This window comes from Mauremys mutica, chromosome 20 (assembly GCF_020497125.1).
Source record: "Mauremys mutica isolate MM-2020 ecotype Southern chromosome 20, ASM2049712v1, whole genome shotgun sequence".
In the NCBI taxonomy this organism is placed as follows: Eukaryota; Metazoa; Chordata; order Testudines; family Geoemydidae; genus Mauremys; species Mauremys mutica.
In genome coordinates this window covers 11,960,479-11,979,532 of record NC_059091.1, presented here as the reverse complement: position 1 = coordinate 11,979,532, position 19,054 = coordinate 11,960,479, and the positions used below count along the sequence as shown (strand labels likewise).

Below are 19,054 nucleotides of genomic sequence, written 5' to 3'. Positions count from 1 at the left end.
GCATGTGACCAGTGTTGCCAACTCTCATGATTTGACTGCAAGTCTCGCAAGATTTGGTGTTTCCCTTGAACAACCAGCTTCCCCGAGTCCTGTGAATGGTGAGGATCTCGGCTTTTGTTGACATCAAATGCAAGTTTCTAGCACTGCTGATTGGGGACGAAAGCTTGAAAACGCAGCCTGAGCAGGACCCTAAAAGGCCCAGAAACCCAAAGATAAATAAAAAGAACCCCCAGTTTGTTGTGTTTATAAAAATCATGTGAGTGTCCAACCAATCCGGTGATTTTGGGGGCCTGACTCCTCTTTTGAATGCTTGGTGTCCAAAGACCAGACTTTTCTGCAGTGACTCAGCAACTTTATAAGGGGTCTTGGGTTTTAGAGCACCCGCCCCTCTGAAAATCAGGCCTTGAAAGCGCGTCAAGTTGGGCACTTAAAAACTGCAGGCCCCCAACTTGCCCTCTTCGGACAGAGGTGGACGGGCCAAATGTGAGTGGCGTTGAAGCCTAGCACCCTAGCAATGCAGTGAAGGGGAGGGAGCAAAGTTAGGGCTTAGAGATGCTGGGACAAGAGGCAGGATGGGACAATTATGCTCTGTACAATCCGCAGAGAACATACTTGCCAAGAGAAACCTGTCTGTGCCATAAGGTCTTGTTTACCTTCTACATCAAGGAAGAACCAGGAAGGAGAAGAAAGATGATCTTGTGGTTAAGACACAAAACTAAAGAGTCAGGACTCCTGGGTTCTATTTCCAGCTCCGGTGGGAGAGTGGGATTGAGTGGGTAGAACTGGCCTGTGGTCTATTCCTAGCTGAGGGAGGGGAGGGTTATCTAATGGTTAGAGAAGGGAACTGGGGCTCAGGACTTCCGGGTTCTACTCCTAGCTTAAAGAAGGGACTGTGATCTATGGGTTAAAGAATAGGATTGAGTGGTCAGGGCTCTGGGTTCTACTCTACTCCTTGCTAGAGGAGTATGGTTTAATGGTTACAGAAGAAGGGGGCGGGCAGGACACCTGGTTCTGTTCCTGTCGTGGGCTTCCTGTGTGACATTAGCCAAGATGCTCAGAACCAAAATAGCAAAAGCAGCCTTTAATTCTGAATGCCTCCTTTTTTGGGGGTTCCCAGTGTGAGCTATGAAGGCCTGAGTTTCACAGGGGCTCAGCATCCGCAGAGCCCATTGTCAGCACGCCCCAGGACACAGCGATCCTACCAGGGAACCTGAGAAACAGCCAACCATGGGGAAAGGAAACTGCCCTGGGAAGCCTGGTACACCTCTACCCCGAGATAACGCTGTCCTCGGGAGCCAAAATATCTTACCTCGTTATAGGTGATATCGTGTTATATTGAACTTGCTTTTGCCTCGCCAAACAGCCTGGCCCGGCCCTCGTCCAACCCCCACCTACTTCCCGCCCCCTGACTGACCCCTCAGAACCCCCAACCCATCCAACCCCCCCGGCTCCTTGTCCCCTGACAACCCCCTCCAGAGACCCCCAGCCCCTAATCACCACCAGAACTCCCACACCCTATCCAATGCCCCTGTTTCCCATCCCCTGACCCCCAGAATCTCCGAACCATCCAACCCCCCCGCTCCCTGTCCCCTGACCCCCCCCCCCAAGACCATCTGCCCCTTATCCAAGCCCTTGGCCCCGGCCCGGCAGCCTTAACACACCATTCAGAGCAGTGTGTCGGAGCCAGACACGCTGACGCATTGATCCGCTGGCTCCGTCCTCCAGAGCGCTGCTTTACCACATTATATCCGAATTTGTGTTATATCAGGTTGCATTATATTGGGGTAGAGGTGTATATGGTTATTAGTTTGCTAATGAAGCCAGCTTCCAGGAAGAGAGTGAAATTGGCCATGTGTAATGTGTTTGGACAGGCTGGGGGTGCCATCTACTCACAGGTTCCCAGAATCCTCCTCACCAAAGCAATGAACCTCAGATTTGGAGAAATCTCTGAATACGTTTGAGAGTAAAAATTCCTCTATTTCCCATCAATCCTGGTTAAACAGTGAAGAAATCAAGGATTGTGCGGGGTTGACAGGAACTGGCAACGCCAGAGCGGACATGGATTCAGGAATGGGAGGGTGAGTGGGGGAAGTGCCTTGTACCTTTCAGTGTAGCAACATGTTGGAATTTCCTTGTAATCTCTGTGGACATGAGGTGCGGGGCACGCCGGCCTCTTAGGAAATCCCAGGAAAAGAAAACTCAGCAGTTGCCTCTTCTGTATGTTAAATGGGTAGGGAGTGAGGTAGGTTGGAGCAAAAGGGCTGGGCATCAGGATTCCTGGGTTCTGTTCCAGCTCTGGCAGGGGAGTTGTGTCTGGTGGTTAGAGCGGTGTGTATACTGGGACTCAGGACTCCTGGGTTCTATCTCCAGCACTGAGAGGAGAGTGGGGTCTCATGGTTAGAGTGGTGTTGTGATAAATGAAGAGGGGTGAGGGTAACTCCCTTTTATGGACAGCCAGTAGCTATAAATCCCTCGTTGTAGCTGTTCTCTAACTGCTCTACCTGTAAAGGGTTAATAAGTCTCACTGCTCTGCATAGGTAAAAGGAAGTGAGTGGGCACCTGGCCAAGAGAGCCAATGGGAAGGCTAGAACTTTTTAAAATTGGAAGGACTCCCCTTTTGTCTGTTCTGTTGTTGCTCTCCTGGGAAGAGGCAGCCAGGGCAGAGCTATGCTGTAAGAAGCTTGGGCCAGGTATGAAAAATCATCAGTATCATACCTGCCCTGGGAACTATTCATGTAAACCCCAGATATGTAAGTAGACCAGGAAATGTCTAGGGAGACATGATTAGGTTTATCCTTTTTATTTCTTTATGGCTTGTGGATTCCTCTGTGCTAACCCCAGTGCTTTTGTTTTGCTTGTATCCTTTAAGCTGGAGCTCAAGAAAGCTATTCTTGGTGCTTAATCCTTGTAGTTGCTCTTTTAAAATTGAGCAATAGCCTGAGCTCCCAGATGTATTTTCTCCCTTTTTAAAAAAAAAAAAAATTTACCTTTTTTAAGAACAGAATTAATTTTGTTGTGTCTTAAGAGGTTTGTGCATGTTGTTTAATTAGCTAGTGCAATAGCTGATTTTTTTAAAATTTATCAGTTCACCCCCAGAGGGGGGGGGTGAAAGGGCTTGAGGGTACCCCACAGGAAGGAATTCCCAAGTGCTCCTTCCTGGTCTCTTAAAGGGGTTCTGCACTTGGGTGGTGGCAACATCTACCAATCCAAGGTCAGAGAAAACCTGTAACCTTGGAAGTTTAATACAAGCCTGGAGTGGCCAGTATTAATTTTTAGAATCCTTGCAGACCCCGACCTTCAGCTGGGACTTAGAACTGCTGTTTTTTATCTCCAGCCCTGGGAGAAGAATGGGGTCTAATGGTTAGAGTGGTTTATATACTGGGACTCAAAACTCCTGGGTTCTATCCCCAGCACTGGGAGGAGAATAGGTTTAGTGCTTAGAGAGCTGTGTATACTGGAACTCAGAACTCCTGGGTTCTATCTTCAGCACTGAGAGGCAAGTGTGGTCTGGTGCAGTGGTTCTCAAACTTGGGCCACTGCTTGTTCAGGAAAAGCCCCTGGCGGGCGGGGCCAGTTTGTTTACCTGCCGTGTCCGCAGATTCGGGTGATCACGACTCCCACTGGCAGCAGTTCACCGCTCTAGCCCAATGGGAGCTGCGGGAAGTGGCGCAGGACGAGGCTGCTTGTCTAGTGGTTAGAGCAGTGTGCATCCTGAGACTTCTGGGTTCTATCTCCAACACTGGGAGGAGAGTGGGGTCCAGTGGTTAGACAGGTGTGTATATTTTGGACTCAGAACTCCTGGGTTCTATCCCCAGCACTGAGAGGAGAGCAGTTTCTAGTGGTTAGAGCGGTTTGTACGCTGGGATTTAGGACTCCTCGGTTCTATCCCCAGCACTGGGAGGAGAATGGGGCTAGTAGTGAGAGCGGTGTGTCTACTGTTACTCAGAACTCCTGGGTTGTAGTCCCAGATCTGGGAGGAGAGTGGCATCTAGTGGTTAGAGAGATGTGTATCCTGTTACTCAGAACTCCCGCATTTTATCCCCAGCACTGGGAGGTGAGTGGGGTCTAGTGGTTAGAATCATGTGTATACTGGGACTCAGAACTGCTGGGTTCTATCCCCAGCATTGGGAGGGGAATGGGGACTAGTGGCTAGAGTTGGGAAATGAGAGTAAGTACTCCTGGTTCTCGATTTGGAGTATTTCTTAATTTCCTTTTCACCCATATAGCATGGAAGACACTTTGCATGTTCAGTGCCCTTTACAAACACGGTCACTGCCCTGGGAGGAAGACAGAGGAGTAAGCACACTCCAAAGTTCCTACCAATTGCTGTTAAGCCACTAGCCACATGAAGACAGGATCAGGGGAACTCCTGCCTGTCAATTCTCTTCTCAGTCCATGGCACTCTTACAAATAAGGATGTAATACATAGCGGGTATGGTCATGTCACTCTCTAGTGGCTGACCCCCCGGACTACTACAATCACTTGCTCATTACTCATTGCTAAGGTTAGAGTAGCACAGGGATGGGAAAACTTTTTGGCATGAGGGCCACATCAGGGTTCCGAAACTGTATGGCGGGCCGGGCCTCCCCAAGCAGCCTTGCCCCTGCCCCCTATCCACCTCCTCCCACTTCCCACCCCGCTCAGAATCCCCCACCCATCCACCCCCCCTGCTCCTTCTCCCCTGATCCCCCTCCCAGGACCCCCCCATCCCTAACTGCCCCCCTGGGACCTCACCCCCTATCCAATCCCCCATGCTCTCTGTTCCCTGACTGCCCTGACCCCTATCCACACCCCTGCCCCCTGATAGGCCCCCTGGCACTCCCAGGCCTATCCAACCCCTCCCCCGTTCCCCATCCCCTGACTGACCACCCCCCAGAACCTCCACCCCATCCAACCGCTCCCTGCTCCTTGTCCCCTGACTGCCCCCCGGGACCCCCTGCCCTTTATCCAATCCCCCGCTCCCTCACCATGCCACTCAGAGCACCAGGACTGGCAGTCGCACCACCCGGCCAGAGCCAACCACACTACCACGCAGTCTACAGCACCGGGGCAGGCCTGCAGCTCTTGCAGCCGCACTGCCTGGCAGGAGCTCGCAGCCCCGACGCCAAGAGCGCTGGCAGCACAGCGAGCTGAGGCTGCGGGGGAGGAGGGGGATAGCAGGGAGCTAGCCTCCCCGGCCGGGAGCTCAAGGGCTGGTCAGAAGGGTACTGCGGGCCAGATGTGGCCCACGGGCCATAGTTTGCCCACCTCTGAAGTAGCAGGAGATGTTGTGTGTTTCCCAACTGACACAGCTAAGACAGCGGGTGAGCTGTAAGGCCGTCCAGATGCTAGCAAACTGGCATGCAAATAATCCAATCTGCAAATACTGGGGCATGCAGTTAAACACAGTGGTATGACATGCCAACAAACCAATATGCAAAATAAATTGGTATGCAAATCAGAAGCATGCAGCAAAGCTAATGGGAGTCGTTGTGGCATCTTACAGACTAGCACATTTATTTGGGCATAAGCTTTCGATGCATCTGATGAAATGGGTTATACCCCACAAAAGCTTATGCCCAAATAAATTTTTTAGTTTCTTAGGTGCCACAAGGACTCCTAGTTGTTTTTGCTGATACAGGCTAACATGGCTACTCCTCTGAAAGCTAACGGGGTTCTTCCAGCTTTACTCTGAGCACAGTAAGAGCAGCTTCTGGCCCCTGGTACTAAGGCACTGCCTTTCACTGAAAATCCCGATAGGTTTCCCCTTCTCATGTTCCCCCTTGTTTGCAAATTGCAGCAGGAACCTGTTGCCCAATAAATCCTTCCTCACTCAAGTATTGAACCCAGCTCTTTATCCAGCCGAAATCACAGTCCACCCATGTGTTTGTTCAATAACGTGTCGCAGGTTGTCTGTGGGTTGGAGGGTCAGGGCCATGTTCATCTGAATCTATCTAATATTAAATTATTCAATGTGAAAGGTGGAATTTTTTAGAAACCTGTGTCTGAAATTCAGCAAGTGTGCCTAGAAGCATGCAGACCCTGGATATTTCACGCAGCAGCTACAATTGCACATATTGGGCATGCTGCATTTCTTTTACATTCATTCTGTAGCAACTTGTGGCAAATAGTATAAAGTGCAGATCTTAAACTACAGTTCCTGGGGGTCGCCTCAGGCTAAACTTACTGTTTTGACATTTATTTCTATTTTCCAAGTCGCACTTTTTGGCTTTTGTGTTTTCACATTTCACTTTTCATCATTACTCCAATCTCACTGAAAGCATTGTTTTCATGTGTTCTAGAGCAGCGATTTAGTGTGCACTTGAGTGCAGACTTTGCGAAATGGGGCCCAGAAATAGTTTTGGGGGAATGCTAGACTCCTCCTCCTACCTAATCCCCTGACTTCCAATTATATTTTTAAGGAGTTCCTTTCCTGACCTTTCAGAAGTATGTGCTGAAGTGAACCAAATACTTTATTTCATAAGTAGAAATACACCCCTTGAATTCTGCTTGCAGCTCTGGTCACCCCATCTCAAAAAAGGTGTATTAGAAATGGAATATATACAGAGAAAGGCAACAAAAATGATTAAGGTATTAAGCTTCCATATGAGAAGAGATTAAAAAATCTGGCACTCTTCAGGGTGGAAAGTGATGGCTAATGAGGGATATGACAGAGGTGTATAAAATCAGGACTGGTGTGGAGAAAATGACTAAGGAAGTGTTATTTACCCCTTCTCATAACACAAGAACCTGGGGTAACCCGATGAAATTAATAGGCAGCAGGTTTAAAACAACCAAAAGGAAGCACTTCACACATCATGCAGTCAACCTGTGGAACTCATTGCCAGGGGATGTCGTGAAGGCCAAAACTATAATGGGGTTCAAAAAAAGAACTACATAAGTTCATGGAGGATAGATCCATCATTGACTATTAGTCAAGATGGCCAGGAATGCAACCCCATGCTGTGGGTGTCCCTAAGACTGCCAGATGCTGGGACTGGATGACAGGGGATGGATCACTTGATAATTGCCCTATTTTGTTCATTCCCACTGGGCTAAGACCATTGGTCTGACCCAGTTTGGCCGTTCTTATGTTTTTATCTTAATAATCTTCTTTCCACTGCTGGGAAGTCATTGTTAGGACAATAAGGGCAAGATTAACCCATTCATTGCAGGGCCACTCATCCCCCACCAGTCCTAGAATAGTCAGAGAATTACAGTATAGTACAGCCTGGCAGAGTGGTCACGGTCCAGCCTTTGTCTGGCTTCCTTATTCAGATTGTAAACAGTCTCTCATCATGAATCCGTGCAGCACCTGGTACAATGGAGCCCTGGTCTCAGCTGGGGCCTCCAGGCACTGCTGTGATACAAATAATAACAAATATTCATTAACGAGGGCACAAAATCTACTTGCCCATTGAAAGTGGGACAACTAATGACATTTTACCTGCCTGTTAAAATAAATGTGCAAGGCTGATGTGTGGATTATGGATTATTATTGTATACTCACCCCCAAATCGCGACCGGATGCCTTTCCGGAAGGTATATGCTTTAGTGGGTCACCAGTTATTGGGCTCAATACAGGGGGAACTGAGTGCAATACAATAGCCTGTGCTTTGCAGGAGGTCGGACTTGATGATGGTTTTAAATGGAGCTAATGATGGTAGCATCTGCCCAGCCCTGTATTTATTATTCATACGGCATTAGCACCTCGAGGGCCCAGCATGATAGGCGCTGGTCATACATAGTAAGGGGCAGTGGCTCTGTCCCAGAGATTCATCATCCAGAGGCAATGCTAGAGGTCACACCGCAGGTCAGGGGCAGAGCCTGGAAGAGAATTCACATCTCCTGGGTCCCAGGCGACTGCTTTAGCCATGACACCACGTTGCTTTTACTTTAACCGCTCCCATTCTATTGGTTCCTCCTTAGCCCCGCTAGCCATATGGCATTGTCACCACTCAGACTTGTGACACTCGTTGTTAGGTAAGCCCAGTTGGCTGTTTAGCTGTAAGTAAATATGTTGCAACTGGATGTCTTTGGATATTGTCCAGACTGAAGCCCTGTCCAAATACCACTGTCATGAAAAGAAACCTGTTACTGGAAGGCAGCTGATAACCTGCCTTCCCCCATTAACCCTTCCCTGGTTTGCTTTTACCCAGAGGAAGGAAAAAACAGACTCTGAGATGAGTGATCTCAGTGGGGCTAGGCGGGTTCATACCAGAGGATGATCTGTCCCAGAGATCTGAAGGCCTGGTTCAAGGAGCTTAACCTCTAAAAGGCCAGGTACTGGATTACAGGGTTAGGCAGTTGAAGAGCGATAGGTTAACTGGTGCCTGTGCAAATTGCTGCTTTGAGCTTCAAAGCCACCAAAGGGATTTTGATACCCATCTGCCATTACAATGTGTCTGAATCTCCTACATGGCTTTGAAGATGCCAACCACGATGTATTGTTTAGGAATACAGGAACTGCCACACCGGATCAGATCATAGAGTTTCAGAGCCATGTGCCAGACATTTCAGAGCCAGGTGCAAGAAAATCTATTGTGGACGATTATAGCCTACCTGGAGGGGACATTACCTCTTAACACCCATTGCCTTATGTCCTGAAGCAGGGCTATCATGTGGCAATGAGTTCCGCAGGTTAATTCCACATTATTATTTCCTTTGATCAGTTTTATGTTACCTGGCAGTAGCACCCAAAGGCCTTCTTTGTGCTAGGTGCTGTGCAAACATACAGAGCAGGTGTAGATGACGGGTGGTCGAACATGCTGGTGCCTTGTCTTTATTAGCACTCCCACCATTGCTACCAGCAGTGTAGGTTCCCTAATTGAGTATAGTGGAGTCCTGGCTTAACAGACAGTTTCTGCCCCAAAGGTTTTACAATCCAAGCGAGTGGGATAGACAGAGAGATCCACCCTTCCGGGGCTCCCTTCATGTCTGGGACCGCTTTCCCTACTGAAACATCCCAGGACTTGCCCAAGGTAAAACAGAGTCAAAAGGCAGATCCAGGAGTCCTGTTTCTCAGTCTGCCCCCTCGTTGTAACCCAGTAGATCCCACTCCCCTCCCAGAGCTAGGAATAAAGCCCAAGCGTCCTGACTCCCAGTCCCCCCCTGCTTTAATCCATTTGAACCTATTCCTCATTCACAGCTGGGAGCAGAACCCAGGAGTCCTGACTTCCAGCCCCCTCCCGCCCCCCATGCAAAACTGAACTGTGGTATTTATCACAGCCCCATCATTCTGATCTGTGGCTATCACCTGGGCATGGAGGAAACACAACCACAACCTCAGGTCCCTAATTCCAACTGCCCCGCTTGGAAAGACAAATAAACTCTTGTGTCCAGGGAGTGAAGAAAACATATTTTGTTCTGAACTTTTCAGATTTCCTGGGCTCCTCCCCTTCACTGACTAACCCACCCAGCTGTTTGCACATGGGCTAAGCTTACAGGCAACTCTGAGGATAAATAGCCCAGGAGGAGCTACTTCTCCTGACCCTCCTGTCCTCACCATGGGGGGCTCTGCTCTCTACCTGGTGGCCGTGTTTGCTTTCTACTTCCCGGCTGTTTCTCACAGCCAACTGTAAGTACCGCCGCGCTTCTGCCACGGTGATGAGGATATTAAGCTGGGTTCGTTACATGGCTGCCAATGGAAACCAAGCTCAATTTTCCTCTCTTCTCTGCTAGTGTGTGTGGAGTGGGAACAGGCTGCAGAAATTCTCTTCCTCACCTGGTCCAATCCTCTTCTCCCTCGCTCAGTTCCGAGGCTAATTGTGGGGTTTGGAAGATGGAATTTTTTTTTAAAGAATAAACTGGATTTTGAGCCTCACTTGATCTAAGTGAACCAGGTGTAAACTGGGAGTAACTCCATAGAAAACAATGGGGTTGCACCGCCCTGAAATGCACTGAAATCAGTGGGATTGTCATTCCGTTGGCTTCTGTGGGCTTTGGATCAGGCCCTAAAAGAGACCTGAATCAGGTTCTATAGGCCACATCTTGAACTCCTTGCTCAGTTTCTACATCGGCAAGACACCCAGTGGGGCTAAATTCTATTTTCAGTGTATACTGGTGCAAACCTGGAGTAACTCCACTGACTTCAATAGGTAGTTGGTTACACTGGAGTAACTCCGTTGGCTAAGGGGATTGCTTATGGTGCATGAGGCAGACCAGAACCCAGTTCACTTCCAAGGGGCTGGTGGGCTTCTGAAGCACAGTGGTCCACGACTTGGGCACTGCACTGGGAGTCAGGACTCCTGGGTTCTATTTCTAGCTGTTGGAGGGAATGGGCCTGGGGGACCAGAAGATGGGAAGGGGAGTCAGAACTCCCTGGTTCTACCTGACGCTCTCACAATGGGGATATCCAGGGGATGCCTGGATTCTGGGAGGGGAATGATGTCTAGTGGTTAGAGCCGGGAGGAGTGACTAGGAGTCAAAACTGCTGGGCTCTATTCCCAGCTGAGTCACTGACTGGCTGTGTTACCTTAAGGAAGCTCCTCCCCTTTTCTCTGCCGGCCTCTCCCTCACCTGTGAAAGGGGGATCATGACACTTACCTACCTCTGTAAAGGGCTGTGAGATCTATGTCTGGTGAGTGCTCTGAGTGTGACCCTGAGGCTAAGCAGGGCCGGCTCCAGACCCCAGCGCGCCAAGCGTGTGCCTAGGGTGGCATGCCGCGGGGAGCGCTCTGCCGGTCACCGGGAGGGCGGCAGGCGGCTCCGGCGGACCTCCCGCAGGCGTGCCTGCGGAGGGTCCGCTGGTCCCGCGGCTTTGGTGGAGCATCCGCAGGCACGCCTGCGGGAGGTCCACCGGAGCCACAGGACCGGCGACCAGCAGAGCACCCCCCGCGGCGTGCCGCCGTGCTTGGGGCGGCGAAATCGCTAGAGCCGCCCCTGGGGCTAAGCTTCTATTGTCCATCTGACTGATTGGCTGCCTGGCATGGTTACCACCTCCCGGCCTGTTCATGTCTGTGCTGGAGTGGCCAGATGAACAGCCAAGAGCCAGACCAATAGCCCATGTGCTTGGCTCTAAAGCTGGGAAGGGATCTTGGTGCCAGGGGGTGGCAGCAATAAAAGGGAGGAGGCAGGAACAGGTAGTTTAGTTTGATTTAGTGCTGCCCCCTATGGCCAGGCCAAACGATGGACGTGACACTGAGCAGATGACAGAGGGAAACTCTGAGGATGCCCCCCTTCAGAAGTGGGGGGAGAGGGCTGCTGAAAAGTTCATCCTACCTCAGGGGCCTGCTGAGCCAGTGAGAAGCCAGAAGCTGCATGAGAGATGCATTGATCTGTCAGGATGACTCAACTCACCTACGGAGCCTGGGTCGGGTCCCCACCCTCCCCATGGGGCTGGAGGGGCTGCCGTCCGGGTGCCAGACTTCGGGGTGATAGACAGACGTCCGGATGTGGGGCTGGGTTTTGCAGCTTGACCCCACTGGGAATGCACCACGGTGGGCTGCAGGCCAGACACGCAGACCTCAGTGCAGCTTTCCCCAAAGGGTTCCAGAGATTTATGTTTCTGAGCCTGGGCCAACTTTCAGGAAAGGAGGAGGGAGAGGGGAGATTTGGTAGCCACTGTCCAGGTGTCAACCCTGACCTGCGTCTTTAGGATTATTTGGAGGAACATCAGGGGCCTACCTGGTCCATTTTGACAGCGCTCTGGTAGATGGCTGGTACCAAGCACACGCCCTGCATAGGTGCTCCTGGTATTGCCTGCGGAGCAGATGAGCAGTAAACATGTCCCATGCTAGACGACTCCCCAGCGCAGCATGCTCCTCTCTAGGCAGGGTCAGGCTGTGCAAAGGGCAGCGCATTCCAGAGGGCTCCGTAACAGGGTCACACACGCTGGCTGCTGACCGTATGATCGCAGTTGGTGGAATGCAGGAGGACACAGTATAGCCCTCCCCACGGGGCACTGGGGTCAGCACTATCTCAGACGAGAGAGCTCCTTCTACTGACCCACACACCCTGCTCCCTGCAGAACAGCACCCCCTAGCACCGCACTGGGGCATTGGGGTCAGCACTAATTGCCAGGGGAGAGCCCCCTGCTGAGCCCCCCGCACAGTGCCAGATTAAAGAATTTTGGGGCCCAGTGTGCACTGTGGAAATGATGGGGAAGTGTGTGACTGAGGGGGTTGAGTCTTATCCCTAGCAGGTGGGATGACCTAGGACGGTATAGGAGAATGATCCCACCCCACAGTTACCCCACATGGTGGCTCCTGTACCATGGGGCTGGCCTGTCTCCCTGCTCTGGCCCATTGGCTCTAACCATTGCACAGCAGCAGGGGGGGGGGGGGCTTCTGTTCCCATCCTGGTCCTGGCATCATTGGCTCACCTGCCCCAAGCTGGATTGTTTGGCAGCTTTGTTCATTCCCTCCCCTCCCCACGTGTGGACAGGCACCCCCTGAGATGAGGGCCCTGAGCAAGAGCACTGAGTACACATGAGTTAAACTGGGCCTGCCCGCACCAGCACAGCACTAGTATCAAACTGGGGCATCAAGATCAGCATAGATTTGGAAGAGAGCACCCCCTACTGAGGCACCACATTGATAGTTGGAATGCAGCACCCCCAGCACCATGCTGGGGCATTGGGGTCAGCGCTGAATTAAAGGAAAGAGCATCCCCTACTGTATAGGTGTGCAGAGGGGCAGCCCATTTCAGAAAAGTGGCAACAGCAATGTCTTTTATGACAGAGGATCAGGCCGGGCGACACATCCACTCACAGCAATTTTAATTAGGGACAGGAGTGTATTATGCCCTGAACTTTTTGCCTGTGTGTGTGTGTGTATATGATCTTTATCTGGTATGAAAAACTCAAGTCCAATTGTCCGTCACCCTTCCCACCAAAGTGACACACAGACAACTTGGATGACGTTTAGCAAAACTTTTAATTTTCCTCCAGGCTTACTTCCTTGTGAATTCACAACACTGTGGGTGATGTAATCAGTCAATTATTTCTCCGGGAAGATGGCAACCTTGCTTTAACTCCATTGCCTAAGGGAGGATTTTCCAGACAGCCTAAGTGATTTACGGGCAAGGTCAACTGGACTTGGAAGGGCTTGTCTCCATGAAGAGTTAGTTCACAGAAAACTGAGGTGTAAATCTACTTCCCACTAGCCCACTGCACACTAACTGTCTGTGTGGACACTGTTAATGTGTACTAACAGTTCCTTAGTGTGCTTTGTCTTAGTGCCCCTTGGACCCTGGCTGCCGAGACCCTGCTGCAATTTTTAGGCACCAGCCCGATCAGAGCTAGCACCTGTATGCCCTTGTGACGGTGCTGCCCGTGGGAGCCAGCTAAGATCACTCAATTAGGATGAGCTGCAAACAAAATGGGGCAGACAAACCCCAGAAGCTGGTGGTTATTTCAATACTTAGATTTACCAAACCAGCACAGAACAGCTTCTATAGTACCTCACTGGTTACTCAGAAGTTCAAACCACGCAGTTTCCTTAAAGTGCCCGCCTCAGGCCTCCATCAAGACACGCACATCAGCTATGACGGTGATTACTGAAAATCTTATCTCATCATATAAAAGAAAAGGTTCTTCCAATCCCAAAGGATCAGCCACATACCCAGGTCCAATTATAACTTAGATCTTACCCAAAATACATGCTTATGGCCAATTCTTATCAACTAAGCTAAAATTTATTAAAAAAAAGAGAGAGAAAGAGTTGGTTAAAAGATCAATATACAGACAGACTTGAATTTAATTCTTGAGACTCAGATACATAGCAGAGGTGAGTTTGTAGTTGCCAATAGTTCTTTTAGATATAGTCCATAGGTTATAGTCCAATGTCCATATTCAGGGTGACTCCAGTCAGTGGCTGGGGATCTCAGTCCTTATGGCTTAAGGTTTCCCCTTCTTGAAACCCAAAGCAGATCTGAGATGCAGAAGGATTGTGTCCCAGGGTTCTTATACATTTTCAGCAGCCTTTCGGCCTGAGAAAACAATACGCTTAATTCTCCTTCCAAACATCCTAGCAATTAGCACAGGGTAATTTATCCATTAAACAGTTCAGATACAGGTTACCACAACCTTCAAAGAGACATATAGACAATAATACTATTTTACTCAAGTATCATCACAAATGTTAATATTCCTTTTTTGATCTTTGAATTAAAGTTATAGCAATAGACAAGACTTGTTTGCTTACATCACAAGACCTGAACAAACACCTACTTTTCTACCTCTAACAATGCAGACTTGCATTTCAAAGCTCTATTCATTTATATATCTTCCTAACCAGTTTCTAAAGTTTGGCCATGGGTCAGGTTAGTCTGTGAATTGATTAAGTCTTTCTGGCCCTGTCACCTTCCAATGAGATATTAGAACATAAGAACATAAGAAAGGCCGTACCGGGTCAGACCAAAGGTCCATCTAGCCCAGTATCTGTCTACCGACAGTGGCCAATGCCAGGTGCCCCAGAGGGAGTGAACCTAACAGGCAATGATCAAGTGATCTCTCTCCTGCCATCCATCTCCATCCTCTGACGAACAGAGGCTAGGGACACCATTCTTACCCATCCTGGCTAATAGCCATTTATGGACTTAGCCACCATGAATTTATCCAGTCCCCTTTTAAACATTGTTATAGTCCTAGCCTTCACAACCTCCTCAGGTAAGGAGTTCCACAAGTTGACTGTGCGCTGCGTGAAGAAGAACTTCCTTTTATTTGTTTTAAACCTGCTGCCTATTAATTTCATTTGGTGACCCCTAGTTCTTGTATTATGGGAATAAGTAAATAACTTTTCCTTATCCACTTTCTCAACATCACTCATGATTTTATATACCTCTATCATGTCCCCCCTTAGTCTTCTCTTTTCCAAACTGAAGAGTCCTAGCCTCTTTAATCTTTCCTCGTATGGGACCCTCTCTAAACCCCTAATCATTTTAGTTGCTCTTTTCTGAACCTTTTCTAGTGCTAGAATATCTTTTTTGAGGTGAGGAGACCACATCTGTACACAGTATTCGAGATGTGGGCGTACCATGGATTTATATAAGGGCAATAATATATTCTCAGTCTTATTCTCTATCCCCTTTTTAATGATTCCTAACATCCTGTTTGCTTTTTTGACCGCCTCTGCACACTGCGTGGACATCTTTAGAGAACTATCCACGATGACGCCAAGATCTTTTTCCTGACTCGTTGTAGCTAAATTAGCCCCCATCATGTTGTATGTATAGTTGGGGTTATTTTTTCCAATGTGCATTACTTTACATTTATCCACATTAAATTTCATTTGCCATTTTGTTGCCCAATCACTTAGTTTTGTGAGATCTTTTTGAAGTTCTTCACAATCTGCTTTGGTCTTAACTATCTTGAGTAGTTTAGTATCATCTGCAAACTTTGCCACCTCACTGTTTACCCCTTTCTCCAGATCATTTATGAATAAATTGAATAGGATTGGTCCTAGGACTGACCCTTGGGGAACACCACTAGTTACCCCTCTCCATTCTGAGAATTTACCATTAATTCCTACCCTTTGTTCCCTGTCCTTTAACCAGTTCTCAATCCATGAAAGGACCTTCCCTTTTATCCCATGACAGCTTAATTTACGTAAGAGCCTTTGGTGAGGGACCTTGTCAAAGGCTTTCTGGAAATCTAAGTACACTATGTCCACCGGATCCCCCTTGTCGACATGTTTGTTGACCCCTTCAAAGAACTCTAATAGATTAGTAAGACACGATTTCCCTTTACAGAAACCATGTTGACTATTGCTCAAGAGTTTATGTTTTTCTATGTGTCTGACAATTTTATTCTTTACTATTGTTTCAACTAATTTGCCCGGTACCGACGTTAGACTTACCGGTCTGTAATTGCCGGGATCACCCCTAGAGCCCTTTTTAAATATTGGCGTTACATTAGCTAACTTCCAGTCATTGGGTACCGAAGCCGATTTAAAGGACAGGTTACAAACCTTAGTTAATAGTTCCGCAACTTCACATTTGAGTTCTTTCAGAACTCTTGGGTGAATGCCATCTGGTCCCGGTGACTTGTTAATGTTGAGTTTATCAATTAATTCCAAAACCTCCTCTAGTGATACTTCAATCTGTGACAGTTCCTCAGATTTGTCACCTACAAAAGCCAGCTCAGGTTTGGGAATCTCCCTAACATCCTCAGCCGTGAAGACTGAAGCAAAGAATCCATTTAGTTTCTCCGCAATGACTTTATCATCTTTAAGCGCTCCTTTTGTATTTTCATCGTCAAGGGGCCCCACTGGTTGTTTAGCAGGCTTCCTGCTTCTGATGTACTTAAAAAACATTTTGTTATTACCTTTGGAGTTTTTGGCTAGCCGTTCTTCAAACTCCTCTTTGGCTTTTCTTATTACACTCTTGCACTTAAGTTGGCAGTGTTTGTGCTCCTTTCTATTTGCCTCACTAGGATTTGACTTCCACTTTTTAAAGGAAGTCTTTTTATCTCTCACTGCTTCTTTTACATGGTTGTTAAGCCACGGTGGCTCTTTTTTAGTTCTTTTACTGTTTTTCTTAATTTGGGGTATACATTGAAGTTGGGCCTCTATTATGGTGTCTTTAAAAAGGGCCCACGCAACTTGCAGGGATTTCACTTTAGTCACTGTACCTTTTAACTTTTGTCTAACTAACCCCCTCATTTTTGTATAGTTCCCCCTTTTGAAATTAAAGGCCACAGTATTGGGCAGTTGAGGTGTTCTTCCCACCACAGGGATGTTGAACGCTATTGTATTATGGTCACTATTTCCAAGCAGTCCTGCTATAGTTACCTCTTGGACCAGCTCCTGCGCTCCACTCAGGATTAAATCTAGAGTCGCCTCTCCCCTTGTGGGTTCCCGTACCAGCTGCTCCATGAAGCAGTCATTTAAAGTATCGAGAAATTTTATCTCTGCATTTCGTCCTGAAGTGAAATGTTCCCAGTCAATATGGGGATAATTGAAATCCCCCACTATTATTGGGTTCTTAATTTTGATAGCCTCTCTAATTTCCCTTAGCATTTCATCATCACTATTACTGTCCTGGTCAGGTGGTCGATAATAGATCCCTAATGTTATATTTTTACTAGAGCATGAAATTTCTATCCATAGAGACTATGGAACCTGTGGATTCGCTTAAAATTTTTACTTCATTTGAATCTACACTTTCTTTAACATATAGTGCCACTCCTCCCCCCGCACGGCCTGTTCTGTCCTTCCGATATATTTTGTACCCCGGAATGATTGTGTCCCATTGATTGCTCTCAGTCCACCAGGTTTCTGTGATGCCTATTATATCTATATCCTCCTTTATCACAAGGCACTCCAGTTCACCCATCTTATTATTTAGACTTCTGGCATTTGTGTACAAGCACTTTAAAAACTTGTCCCTGTTTATTAGCCTGCCTTTTTCTGATGTGCCAGATTCTTTTTTATGTGACTGTTTATCATCTGACCCTGCCCTTACATTATACTTTTCAGTCCTCTGCTCCTGAATATAACCTGGAGATTCTCTATCATCAGACTCTCCCCTTGTTTTGCTGGTGCCTAGAGCCGCCCCTGTTTACCTCTAAACAGGTGAACTTGGAGCAGCAGTTGAGCTACAGGGCTGGACACCATGGCTGACTCATAAACCTCTTACAAGAACCGGCCACGAAAGGGGGCGATAGACCCACACTGCAGGTTACATTATTCAGCACAGACCACACTGGTCATTAAATTGCTGCTGTATCACAATGCAAACCAAGGCTGCAGGGGGGGGGGAGACAATATGCCCCAGGCCCTGGGCCCCACAGGGGTCCCCACGAGAATATAGTATTCTATAGTATTGCAACTTTTTTTTTATGGAAGGGCCCCTGAAATTGCTTTGCCCCCGGCCCCCTGAATCCTCTGGGCGGCCCTGATGCAAACTCTGCCACCCATAGGTCATTTTACCCTTGGGGGGTGGGAGGGGCAGTTGGAAGGTGTCTGAGAGTAGGGATGGGGTATAGATCTAATTGCCTCCAGATCACTGTTACGAATCGCAGTCCCAGGGAGTTGCGATAACAGAGGAAACCCATGGTCTGCCTGTTACAGGTTATTTGTGTTATCATAGTGACCAGCAGCCCCAGTCGGGGACCAGGACACCACAGCGCTAGGTGCTGTAGAGAGACAGACTAAACACACAGTCCCTGCCCTAAAGAGCTCGCAATCCCAAGCCACGTCTACACTCTGGGTGCTCTAGCAGCATAGTTATGGTGCCATAGCTATGCTGGCATAACTCCATGGTGTAGAGGCCGACTACTGCCACCGAAGGGGTTTTCCCATTGGGGTAGGGTCCCCACGTCCCTGAGCGACGGTTGCTAGGTCAACAGAAGCGTTCTTCCGTCTACACCTGGGGTTGGGTCGGCCCAGCTACGGCGCTCGGGGGGCGGATTTATCACCCCCTTAGTGCTGTAGCTATGAAGGGCACAGCAGGCCCAAGTATAAGAGAGGCGAGAACAGACGGACACAGACAGACGGGGCAGTACAAGGAAAGGGTGAGGCAAACCCAGCCTGGTCAGCATGATAGGTGGGTGCTATCCCATGGCCAGAACCAGATGTGTCAGAGGAGGGTGTAGGAAATGCCCTTCCCTATCGGAGGTTGTGTGTGTGGGGGGGTCCTGTCTCTTTATAGGGGACAGTGGGGGGTGCTCTTCTCTTTAGGGGCAGTGTGTAGGGTTCCCATCTTTCTATAAGGGCCAGTGGAAGAAATGCCCTTCTTTATTGGAGACGGTGTATGTGTGTGGGGATTCCCGTCTCTCTATAGGAGCCAATGGGGAAATTCCCATCGATTTAGGGACAGCGTGTGGGGTCCCTGTCTCTTTATAAGGGGTAGTGTGTGGGGGTCCCATCTCTCTACAGGGCATGGTGGGGGAATGCCCTTCTCTAGAGGGGCCGTGGGGGGAGTTCCCCACTCTCTATAAGAGTCAGTGTGGGGGGTTCCCGTCTCTCTATGGGTGCCAGTGAGGGAATGACCTTCTCTATAGGGGCTGTGGGGGGTGTTCACCTGTCTCTATAGGAGTCAGTGTGTGGGATTCCCCTCTCTCTATAGGTGCCAGTGGGGGAATGCCCTTCGCTATGGGCAGCGTGGGGTGTCCCCAGGCCGCGGCTGGGCGGG

At 48.8% G+C, this 19,054-nt stretch overlaps 1 protein-coding gene and 1 pseudogene across 4 annotated transcripts in view; both read left to right on the top strand.

The window, feature by feature from the left end:
- The window catches only part of LOC123353777, an 824,880-nt pseudogene that overhangs the window by 29,023 nt on the left and 776,803 nt on the right, over positions 1–19,054 (top strand).
- LOC123353572 (cdc42-interacting protein 4-like) overlaps positions 1–19,054 on the top strand; it is a 73,032-nt gene that overhangs the window by 1,399 nt on the left and 52,579 nt on the right. Inside the window, exon 1 of one of the 4 annotated variants that reach the window (XM_044994775.1) lies at positions 17,435–17,598. The exons of 2 other annotated variants lie outside the window; for them this stretch is intronic. Coding sequence is in view for 1 of the 2 variants with exons in the window: in XM_044994772.1 (XP_044850707.1) it covers positions 18,460–18,466 (7 nt within the window). In the remaining variant the exon portion in view is untranslated. Of the gene's footprint in view, positions 1–17,434; positions 17,599–18,444; positions 18,467–19,054 lie in introns of those variants that run through there. One more of the 4 variants, XM_044994772.1, reaches the window with a different exon arrangement.